This window comes from Sinocyclocheilus rhinocerous, unplaced genomic scaffold (genome assembly GCF_001515625.1).
Source record: "Sinocyclocheilus rhinocerous isolate Xijiao unplaced genomic scaffold, SAMN03320098_v1.1 scaffold712, whole genome shotgun sequence".
Taxonomy (NCBI): Eukaryota; Metazoa; Chordata; class Actinopteri; order Cypriniformes; family Cyprinidae; genus Sinocyclocheilus; species Sinocyclocheilus rhinocerous.
Window position 1 is genome coordinate 1,494,815 of NW_015642789.1, and position 12,713 is coordinate 1,507,527.

General features: G+C 35.8%; 2 protein-coding genes across 2 annotated transcripts in view; one reads left to right on the forward strand and one right to left on the reverse strand.

Annotated features, from left to right (window-relative positions):
• The window catches only part of LOC107756371 (heme transporter hrg1-B-like), a 2,010-nt gene extending 768 nt beyond the window's left edge, over positions 1-1,242 (reverse strand). Inside the window, exons 1-2 of the mRNA XM_016573421.1 lie at positions 1,016-1,242; positions 55-222 (exon numbers count right to left, since the gene is read on the reverse strand). Coding sequence (XP_016428907.1) covers positions 55-222; positions 1,016-1,145 — 298 coding nt within the window. The 5' untranslated portion in view covers positions 1,146-1,242. The remainder of the gene's footprint in view (positions 1-54; positions 223-1,015) is intronic.
• A 4,255-nt stretch (positions 1,243-5,497) lies between these two features.
• Positions 5,498-12,713, forward strand: part of LOC107756413 (rap guanine nucleotide exchange factor 3-like) — a 41,798-nt gene continuing 34,582 nt past the window's right edge. Inside the window, exons 1-2 of the mRNA XM_016573508.1 lie at positions 5,498-5,663; positions 8,177-8,244. Coding sequence (XP_016428994.1) covers positions 5,591-5,663; positions 8,177-8,244 — 141 coding nt within the window. The 5' untranslated portion in view covers positions 5,498-5,590. The remainder of the gene's footprint in view (positions 5,664-8,176; positions 8,245-12,713) is intronic.

Here is a 12,713-nt window from a genome sequence, read left to right on the forward strand (position 1 = left end):
GGGGGGGGGGGATGATATTTTATTAGACAAAGCTGTCCATGTGAAGATACTTACATTGCTTTTCTATAATAGCCAAAGCTATGAATGTGGCAAAAGCAGCAACAGCCAGGAGGGAGAAGACGGAACTAACAAACATGAAGAACTTGAGTCCCTTCAGCCATGTGCGCCAGTAGTCCTGAATGTACATAATGTGGGTGACCAGTGCCCAGAGTGCCAGAACTCCTGGAGATTTAAACCCATAAGATACACACATCCATACATTGAAAAAACAAATTTGGTGTACAGTATGCTGTGAAAATAATAATAATAATAATAATAATAAAGAATGAAAAAGAAATAGAAAATGTACTGGTAATTTTCTGACATTATCCAATAATTTTATGGACATTTTCGTTAACCCTAAAACACAATGCAATTAAGTGCAAAATTCAAAATACAGGTAAAACACATGTAAAATAATACATTTGGAAAATTCCCTAATATTAATACAGTACATTGTGCTATATTTTTACAGATTTCCAAGTAACACTTTGAATTAAAAGTAAAACTTTTAAGTAGAAAAACTGAAAAGTATTTTCTTACTCCAATAATCTGTTTCATTTAAAACTTTGAAAAATCTTGAGTGCAAAGTTGAAAAAAAAAAAAACAAGCTGAATCAAAAGTACACAAACACATTTTTCTTTCTTTCTCTGGGTAGAAATAGTCCGAAATCTGCATATTTATGGGTGATGATTTCAAAAGTAATTTTAAGAAGATAACAGGCTGATCCTTATAAGAAAAAAATAAAATAATCACCAATTATATCTCTATTGGGATAGCAAACCACACACTGCACCAGACTATATTATACACAATGTGACAGCCGGAGATCTTCCCAACCGCAAGATCACACATTCGTTGTTAATAACAACGAATTAAAAAGCATGACAGTAAAAGAAACAGGATGTGAAATGTCTATATTTGACAGCGGATGTCTGAAGACAATGAGTCTGTGGCCTTGAGTTTATTTACAGACCTGATAATCCGCCCATCGCCGCCGTCCATGGCTGTTTATAAACCACATTCCACACGATAAACGCCGAAAATCCCACCAACGTGCCGACAGTGGCATAACCCACACTGATGTAGATCCTGTATGGACCCATTAATCATGTATAAAGTACTGCAGTTAAGCTGTAAAAAGAGGCTGAAGCGAAGGATTACACCATCGATGAGAGATTATGTAATGCAGCGCTACTTATTCGTAAACACGACTGCATGACCCGGAAGAGCTCCCCGGTATCACCATAGCAACCATCAACAACCTCACAGTCGCGGACGTTTGAATAGTTGAACAAAACGTTTTATTACTATATGGATATGTAAAAAATGCATTTAAATCAACTACATATGTGCGAAACATAACGGAATCATTTTTATGCTATCAATTTAGATTTGTATTTCAAATTATATATTTAAACTCGCAAAACACGTGTGTACTTTAAATATTGTAAAAATAAAACGTTCTCATTTCATAGAATGACTCATAATTACTGCAATGCTCATCGTGTCAACAATGGCTAATCACAATGTGCTCAAAAAATAATTATGCATTAAATGTGCGTTCATTGCTGAGAATTTCATTATGCACGCATGCTAATTAAACACTCGTATTTATTGTAAATAATTAAAAATAAATTGGGCATAAAGTGACTGAAGCTTGCAAAATCAATGGTAATACATCAGATATGAAATAGGAATGCATCCAAAAAAAGTTTTTTTTGATTGTCCATGCTTATGTATAAATAAATAAACCAGTCTAAACAAACAAATAGTAATAATCTAAAACAGAGGAAAGGTGTGTAGAAAAATCTAGAGGCTACACACATAATGTCACATGTTTCTCTTGTTGTTTGCACAGCACTGAAGATGGTGGTTTTAATCTGTTTGATCTCTGCTCGGTGGTTTTCCATCTAACTGTGAAACTCATTCTCACTGCACTACAGTAATTGTGAAACCAAAAAAAAACTAAATAATAATAATAATCTTCTCAATTGCAAATGTAGGTTGTCAAAACTAACGGGAGTGATCGTCGTCATTGATTATGCAGATCATGCATAAAATTCCATTACAGAATAGAAGAAATGCTACACCCAGAATTAATCATTCAACATCATTCCTTGCAACCTATTCACTTTATTGTCCTTCAAGCATATGAATACACGAGGAACAAAATGCCATGCCTTTGGGTACTATGTATGAAATACAATTACATAAAATACAATTAATTAGTGATTATTTATTTATGATCACAAAATGTGATCATGTAAAATGTGTAAAGTGTGCAATAGTAATGAGTTAACTGTGCAGGTAGACATCATGATGTTATCACCGTATAAACAGCACAAGGGGAAAAAAACATCCAAATGGTATCCATTTAAAATGATCAAAATTATGATCTCAAGCAGTGTCGATTAAGCATGAGCACACATCTTCGGCCAGACAGATGCTAATGCAGAATAAAAGTCCAGAGAGGACTGAACCAAATCAAGAGGCCACGCAGCAGGAGGCCGGTAACTCGCATGGCTTCAGCGATTCAAATGAGATCAACACTCAGTGGTTTCCTCTGTATGCTTCACAGACAACACTGAGAGACATTAAGAGATCGAGCGAGAGATAAAGAGAAAGAGAAAGTCATTCAGAGATCGATACTTCGCAAGACAGACGAACATTTGGTGCTCGCCTTGAAGACAAGAAAGACAAGACTGTCCCTGGCACTGAAGAAAACTATTTGGGAAAAAAAAGAAAACACTGTCAACATCATCTACAGACATACTGGTGAGTGTGGTTATGAAATCTATCACCGACAGATGCAACCACATTTACCTTGTATTTGAGTAGAAGATCTGATCCTGAATACTTATGAATAGATTCACTAGATAATTAGAATGTTTGACTAATTCTGAACAAAATCTGAATCTAATTATTTGTGTATTGTGACACATTTTCAGGTAACTGACTGCAAAACATTGTTACAGTGCTGATAGGAAAAAAGGCAGATCGTATCATCATAATCATAATAAAATATATAATAAAATAACAAATATTTTAATATACTATAATAAAATATCCATTACAATTATATTGATTAATAAATATATTAAATTAATACATTTATTTCTATATTTAGTCATTTAGTCATTCAATTTACATTTTAAATCAATTTTTAAAAAATTATATTTATTCAACCCTTATTTACAACCTGTTTTACACATTAGCTAAAATGTTGCCTATGGTTGTGCATTTAATAATCTTGCTCAGAAATTCTCAAATAACTCTGGGAAGTTCTGTGGGCATGTGATTCATCATGATGCTGGGAAATTTAAGAGACTAGTGGGTGACAGGCGAGCGCAAGAAGGTGATCTGTGAATTTACAGAAGCCCCCAAACAGCAGACAGGAAGTTACACACGATGTGGTTGAGGAGGTGTGCATTTAAAACATCTCTCTCTTTTCTCCATCTCCCTCCGGGTGCTTTCATCGCTTCATATTTCACTGGACTTCCAATATAAACAATATTTCCTTCCTCCACGGACCACAGAGATCCTCTCTTTCTAAGAAATGGGCGCTTAGTTGGTATGGGAAGGAAAAGGTGATTTGGAATGACAGGATTTATGAGCATGTAAAAATCACATAGTGTTCTGGAATTACGAAGAGACGGAAACAATCTTCATGTGCATGTGCGAAGCGTGAGATTCCAGTGAACGGGACATTAATGTGTGTGATTTTTGTTTCATGTAAAATTGTGTAGCATTTGGGAATCTACAGGGAGTTGAAGATTGATTACAAAAGGCTGTGATTTGTTGCAGGAAGTCCTACACCCTTTCCCAAAGGAACTGTGCGCTGGTTTTCTCGCTGTATTTTAATCTCTGTGATATGAACGTTTTCTAGAAATGTAGTACTAAAAATAGTTAATTTGTGGACACATTATGGAAATGTAAAGTACTAAGATTCATGGAACATTCTATAAAACAGTCACAAAATTTACTCCAGTTTATCAAGTGTGTAAAATATACTACAGCTATAAATGCACACTAGAGGGCACACTAAGTCAAGCAGCACTATTGCTCATTGTTTGGGTTATGGATTTGAACAACTTTTGCCCACAACATATTCTTTTATGCTAGCAACAAGAACGATACCTTAAATTGTATATGCTATACTTTTAAAGATTTGTGCCTGACAGGCAAAACTGGTGAAAATATTCCCATAGATTTAAATATAAGGAGGCAAACTTATCTATAGACCAGAATATCAGAGACTTGTGAAGCCAGTAAACAACCACCTAGCAACCACCCAGAACACCTTAGCAACTGCACAGCAACACCCTGGCAACCACACACAAGATCCTCAATGTAATGTTTTTTGCATGAGCAAGTGCCACCTAAATATAATATAATTTAATGTTGTTGGTTTTTTTTAACACAGGTGACATTTTAATTAATAATAATAATAAATATGCAAAAAATATAAATCACAAATATATTATAATAAAACACATTAAAATTATATTTAATAATTAAGATTTAAATAAGTTGAATAATAATAAACAAGTTAAAATACATTTACTTATTTCTATATTTAGTAAATTAAAAAATATAAATTATAAATAAATATTTTATATATTCAACCTTTATTTAACCAGGAAAATAAAAGCTCTTTTACAAGAGTCTCCTGGCCAAGACAGGCAGCAGCACAAGTACTTACACAAAATAAAACACAATACACAAATACAACAAAATTCGACAGTCAGTCAACATCATGGATAATTCAAGCAGCTATAATTATCAGTCATTATCATTTAAATTTTATTATGACCTTCCGTTTACTTAATAGGACAATAGGGTATTTGAGGTGTACAATAAATTATTCCACTGCCATATATTTTAGAGGTAACTAAGTATACAGGTGCATCTCAATAAATTAGAATGTCGTGGAAAAGTTCATTTATTTCAGTAATTCAACTCAAATTGTGAAACTCGTGTATTAAATAAATTCAATGCACACAGACTGAAGTAGTTTAAGTCTTTGGTCTCTGCAAAAAATTCTTCTAGCTGTTAACTATAGGCTAACTAGGTTAACTGACTGGGTCTTAATAGACTATTGTCCTCTCAATCTGTGTGAGTTGATCTTAATCTAAAATATTTGGTTTAAAATGTTGTCAATATGGCAAGTTCATATCTGAAAAGGCATCCACATCTTTTCATTTACACTGCACACAGACACATTTTGACCGTCTAAAACATCTAAAGTGTCTCTTGCTATCTGATCTGAGTTAAACCTGTGCTTCTCTATCTGATACAAACTACACGTTCAAGTGCCTTGTGAGTATCACATGCAGGAGAACTGGATTTCTGAGTTCTGTCACTGGCACCGCTTTTGCCATAGGCAACCACTGACACACACACACACACACACACACACAGGAATACACTTTCATATATGCAGACAAGCAGTCAGGCACAAAGCAAATGGAGAGATTGTGGATCTTCTTACTTTCATTTACATCGGCCATAGGGTTTATATCATTAGCTGCTGTGGAGTGCGACGTACATGGAGGATATACACGCCAGAATGCTTTCCTTCTTTAAACAGATCTTGTCTGCTAAGAAGAAAAACAGACTCGGTAAGACAAAACTAATACTGTTCTGTGGAAGTGAATGCCTGTTTTGCGAGTTTTAGACCTCATGATCAGGGTTGTGAAAGTTTGTGAACATCAAATCACATAGTGTTGTATTCTCTGTTGTTTCTGTGAGCACACAAATGCATGCATGAATACTAGTGTGCATGGCACTTTCTAGAAACAGGGTACAAAATAAGGTCTGAAAATAACAAAGACCCCCCTTTAAAGAAAATAAAGGTAGGGAGAAAAATATGGGCCAAATTTGACTAAATATTACATTTCCCCCCGGTTTCACAGACAAGGCTTAAGCCTAGTCCCAGACTAAAATGTAAGTCTGAGCTGTTTTAACTTAAATAAACTTGCACTGACTGATCTTAAAATATATCACTGCCTTGTTTTGTCTCAAGACACACACCAGTAATGTTATTTTCTAAGGCACGTTTATAAAAATTACTTAAATATCCTAATTGAACTATGGCCTAATCCTGGCTTAGTCTAAGCCCTGTCTGTGAAACCAGGCCATTGTGTATACAAATTAGTCAATCACTATATGTTTTTACTACTTTGACTTCAAATAATGTCAAAATTATATTTTTGTATGCCCAAAAATGTCTAGAAGACCTCTGATGTGTGCAGGCCAAATATATATATAAAAAATCCCATGTAAGGATTGCAGGCATTGCTTCTAACAAGCTATTTTCATGCTAGGTTTATTTCAAGGGATTTGACCCTCAAAATCTTTTCAGTCATGGGACTTCAAAATGTACCATTCATAAAAAAAGTGCCATATACTTGCATCTCAGGCAGCTGCAGGCACAGCTTTGTCATGCTCATGTTGAATCACCGACTGCTTTCGCTTAAGCAGTCATTTCTGTTTTGGCGAGAGATGCTGGTTTTGTGGGTCTGTTACTGCAGTGCTGACAGAGATAATAAACCCAGGACAACAGTTGAGAAATATTTGTGGGGCCCTTATGGAGGAAGGCAGGTGAACAGAGCCAAAACACTGAAAAGCTTCCAAAGAATGTGCAAATTCAAGGAATCTTTGCAGCCACCCAGTTACAGCATTTTACACATAATCATTAATAACTCACAGTCAGGAGTTTAGCATAACACATTATCACATAAGTGCTTAGTGTTAAATCAATGTTCCTAACTAATTTAGCTCAAAAGAAGAATCTGTGAGACCTAATACACACTTGTCAAGGTGTTTACAGCTTGGATTGCAAGTACAGACAAAACCGCTTTTCTGTTTGTTCTGCTGTGCTGCGTTTTGATCCCCAATCAGTAACTAAGGCAATTTACATACATATGTAAAAAAGCAGCAACATACTGTATTCAGATCTTGTTATTCCCCCATTTTGGACTGAGGAGTGGAACAGCAGTGGCTGAAAGACTCCCCAAAACAGTCTAGTGACTCAATGTTGTTATATTTCAGTCCTCCAGGAAGGGAAGCCCACTCTCCTGAAACAATAGCCGGGGTCTAAACGAATACTATGTAATGTTCCCTGACCTCCAGCCACATGGACATTCTCAGGGTTGGACATGTCTTAAGATTGTCCCTAACGTGACCTGTGGGTGGGGATGACATACAGTACTACCCAAGTTGGGACAATGCCCATTAAAGTGAATGACATTCATTCCTTAAAAAGATAATACATTTTAGTAAATGATAATAATATCGTTAGCATGGGACACCAGCATTAATATAAGTGCTGTTCCAATCCCTGTGAGCTGTTCACCTAGACAGCATCTTTAGACAGTGTTTCTCCAAATAGTAGGCAGCAAAATATGCTGCCTTTTAAGATAACCTGCTTTAGCTCAAATCTAAGACAGCACTGCGTAAAATCAAGGATAAGGCAATCCAAGAATAGACAGCCTGTGACAAGCCTGTGGAAAACCTGATGGCGGACAGAGACAAGGAAAATAATACATACAGTAATATAAAAGATATATTTGTATTTATGCATATACTTGTTTTAAAATATATGATATATATTATTTAAAATATATTTTATATATATATATATATATCAATAAATTAAATATTATATAAAAAAAATTTTTATTATTACTTTTAAATATTTAAATAAATATTTTATGTATTACTCAGTATATACATTTTTTAATCTGTGTGTGTAGAGTAACATATATTTGATATATATATACGCATATAATTTTATATATTTATTATATATACATTTATTGAATATACTAAATTATTACATTTTAAGATTTGAGTTAGGATGTTGCAAGCAGCTGCTAGACAGTGAGGCAGCTCACTAGATTCTGGAAAAGAGCTTGAGTTGGAACAACTTGCAAGTATGGAAACAAACAGTAAGCAAACACAATACTATTCATCGGAGTTCACAATATCCTGCTACTGGGTTTTGTGGGAGTCATGTGATCTCACAAATCATAAGCATGAGATGGGAAATAACATGATGTAACAGTAAAAGGAGAGCAGATTGAATCAAACAGTACTGACTTCTTCTCTTTCTTTACTTTTGTCTCCTCAGAGGCTCCAGCAATCATGTGCTCTGAAGACACATTCCTCCGGATGTCTCTGCGCTCGTCCCTTGAAAAGGTACAGAAAATTACAATTATTTCCTTAATACTGTCTATGTGGACATGCAAACTTAGCTATTAGTTGCTTTTTTCATTGTTCATTGTTCTCTTATGCACCAACTCTAAAGCAAACACTTAAGCAAACCCATTTTATTAGACTGTAAACATTTAAAACTTATTTAAAAAGGAGTTGGGTAAAATGTGTCCTATTCAAACTTCAGAAGGATTTTTAATCAAGCCAGTGCTGCTGTTTCCTGTTCATTTACTCCTTCACTCCAACCTTGGCACCTGCATTAGTAAGTAAGGTGGGTTATGGACACGCCTCGATCCTCACCCCCTCAAGGTTTATCATGCAGCTGGAACACACAGATAAGAGCGCTGAAGGAGAGACCGAGTCAAACGCATGAGCTAAACATATTTTGCCTGCTCTTTTACTGCTTGATGCAAAAAAATGCGTAATGCAAATTTCTACATTTCTGGATGCAGATGAAATAATCCTTCAGTGTACTATGAAAATAATGGAATAAGATGCTGTTTTTATTCCACTTAATAACCTTCATCGCTGTATCTTATAATTTTCATTGCTATAATGTTCCAAACTTTTTTTATGCTTAACAGATCATTCGTTCATGCCCATTCAAATGGTTAGAAATGTCAAAAAACTGTATGTATATATATATATATATATATATATATATATATATTCAGTTTTAATTTGAGTTATTTTAGTACATCATGTTAAATTATATGAAAATGAAAAATGTTTCCCTTGGCAACAAGCTGAAATAAAACTTTGAATTTTTAAATAATTTTTTTTGATTTTTAAATATTATTTAATTGCATTTTAAGAAAAAAAACTAATTTTTTGAAAATACCATGGTATATGAATATGGTAATCATTTAGCCATAGGGGAGACCTGGGCTAGTGTTCACACTTCAGCCAATGTGACAACTTGCCCCGTCACAAATAACAGTTGTGTAAACACACCCACCACTATGTTAAAATTGTGTCTTCAGAACTAGTCAGACCAAGTAGCAGTTAATTAAGGGGTGATCAGTCTTACTTTTAAGATTCAAACTATTCCAATCTACATTTGTATGTAAATGTCTTTAAAAAGTTATGATCTGTAAACTAAAAAATATGATAACTAATGTGTAAGACTAGTCTTAGAGGTTTATGCAACCTGCCACTGTTGTTACCTAAAGCACCATGGCACATGACACCATTACTGTATGGTACCACCCACCACACGACTTTGAAAGGGTTAAACAATAAAAAAAAAAAATACAATGTGTATTTAAAAGAAGCTCGGTAAACTATTAACACGTTAAATAAGCAACTTGTAGCTTTGTAGTAGCCTCTTACTCAATACTACGTAAACTTAGTTTCCACTTTAGGAAGGTTTACCATTATTACTTCACAGTTCACACAAAGAATAAAAAACAAGCGAAAACAAAAGTCTATAGCATGGATCTCCTGGGCCCGGGTTCGGGTTACTTTTGAGGTCTGGTACAAATAGGCTTCTTCTTCTTCTTCTTGGCTTTTAACGGCGGCTGGCAACCAGCGTAATTAGGTGCATTACCGCCACGGTACAAATAGGCTACATAGTTACTCAAGTAGCCTAAATTAGCCTTGTTGGGTTGTCTAGGCCCACTGTTTTGTTTTCAGAATAGTGGGAGAACCGTATGGAAGCCCGTTTCCACCACTGAATAAAAAAAATAAAATAAAGGTAATTGCGACTTTTTATCTCACAATTCTGACTTTTTTCACAGAATTGTGAGATATAAACTCGCAATTGCGAGTTATAAAATCAGAATTGCGAGATATAAACTCACAATTGCGAGCTATAAAGTCAGAATTGCGAGATATAAAGTCACAATTGCGAGATATAAACTAAACAATTTTTGGGGGGGTTGGGGGAGAGAGACTGATATGTTCTCGCAATTGCGAGTTTATATCTCGCAATTCTGAGAAAAAAAGTCAGAATTGCGAGGAATTTTATTTTTTATTCAGTGGCGGAAACGGGCTTCCATAGGAACCGTGATCTCTATTCTAAAAATCAATTATCCAGAGGCATAGCTTAAAAATACATAATATATCAGGCATCTAACTAATAGGCCTACTATTAGTAGTTTAAAATGTACAATCTTACAGATTTTATGTAGTACATTAACAAGGATTTGGTAGAATTATAATGTATTATAATGTCGCCGTTTCGGTCCGTTCCGCGATCCATGTGCGATTGTAAAATTCGTTCAGTTTTGATGTAAACAAACACCTGCGGATAATCCATGCGGATGCTGGGTTGAGTAGTGAGAGGCGCGCCCCCTGGTAGGGGCGGGAGCGGGAGCGGGGGCGGGAGCGCGGGGTGGCGCCTCGACTGGATTGTCCAGAACGCGCAGGCAAGTCTGACAGCGAGCAGCAGGTTTGAATGGCATTCGGAGGCTGGAGATCGCACGCACGTAGGAATGCAGCGTGCAGGTCCGGTTGTCCTTAAGCAGGGATTGTCAAATCCTTATTGCAGATGTAATTTTCGACATGTGTTGCTGCAACAGATGATCTTTAAGTAAAATAATTGTTCATACATCGGACCTTACTGAAACATGCATCTCTTTCGGAGTTATAATTACCAAATCTTACCCGATCGGTGTACCAGTGAGAAAACACCTCAGATCCGGGGAATCAGCTGGGTAAGTGGCAGAAATAAATTCTTTAAAAAAAGCAAAGTAGAAATATTATTTGTCAAAAAAGAAAGAGAAACTTCTAGGCTGTAATCTGGATATTCCACGAAATAGGTGCTTGTTTGAAAAGGCAATTTTCTTTCAGATTTAAAACATTCTATCAAAGAATGTTTTATGCGTTAATAAATCCTGCCAACTCAAGTTAAATGAATAGGCTACGCATTAATATGTTGCTTTAAAAATGCCATCTTCATGGAAAAAAAATAACATGGAAAAACAATTTTGTTTACCTGTTTAAAGAATGTATATAAGACATTAAATGTTGGTGTCTGCTTTTAATTGGCACCCTTTTCTTGGAATAACCCATACAATATTTCCACTGTGAATACGTGCAGGTGCAATTTTCTCAGAACATACTATTGACTCTGTATAGCCAATAAAGTGTGTTTGTTTGTGTGTCAGGATGTGTGTGAAGGGAAGATGGTTTTGAAATCAATGCTGGAGGCTAAGACACTTAACCAAAGTCCCCCAGACACTGAACATGACCCCAAACAGCCAGGAGAGCAGAGCTTTCTATTGTTGTTGTATATGTTTTTGTGTTTACATGTTGTTAAAGGGTTAATCAAGGATGGGTTATTTATAGCGTATTGTTTATTGTCCATCTTAAGGTTTGTTCCCTTACAGTTTGGAAAAGAATGTGCACAGGAAGACCCACACCGCTGTATAGACTGTAATCAACCTGAGTGAACTTTAGTGAACTATGGAGTAAATCTCATATATGAGCATTTTTACCAAAATTACGCATCTAAATTCAAAAAGACACAACACTGACTGATCTCTTTTAGATTACATTCATTTCAGTTGGCTTTGATCATTTGACTTCCATATGAATATCAAAAAGGAAAAAAAAAACAATATACTCATCAACACAGGATGAGGAAACATATGGACACTGTGCAAACCAATATTTCCCATCTCCATATTACATTGACCATTGATTAACCTGCACGTTTAATTCCATACTTATCCATGTCTTCAAATACACATGGAAAACAGTTACTCCAATTAGGAAACATTGTAGTTTCTGCACTGCTGACTGTCAGATGGACCCACATTTTCCTCTTCTACATTCCAGCAATAATGGTCGTGACTTTTTAACATAAAGAGCCCTAGTTAAAAAGATATCCATGTGTTGTGTCAATGTGCCACTGTCTGCAGTCTATCAGGGTTGACTTTTATCTGTCTGCTATTTTCTGGAGTTTTTTTCCACCTGAAATTATGTATATTTTGTCAGAATACGGTACAAAAACCAAACCTCAGACTGAGACATCAGTCTTAAAGGGGTCATATGATGCGATTTCAAGTTTTCCTTTCTCTTTGGAGTGTTACAAGCTGATTGTGCATAGATAAGATCCCTGAAGTTGCAAAGACTAAAGTCTCAAAACCAAAGAGATATTCTTTATCAAAGTTAAGACTCTGCCACGCCCCCCTAAAACGGCTCATTCTAACACGCCCCCACATATCTACCCCACTATGTGGAAATATTTGCATAATCCCGCCGCAAATGTGCACGCAAAGAAAGAAGGCATGGTGTCAGTAACCGCAGTTAGTGTTGAAGCAACCATGTCAGGGAGACGCTGTGTGTTTCAGTGCGAAAGCAAAAGCACTTTATTTGGATCACTTACAACAGAACAGCAATGCATTTTATGGACGACCGTTTCGTGAACCTAGGAGAGGAGGTAATGCGGAATCAGCTACTGTCAGCGCGCGCGAGCAAGAGAGAGAGAGAGCGGTGTGTGTGTGTGC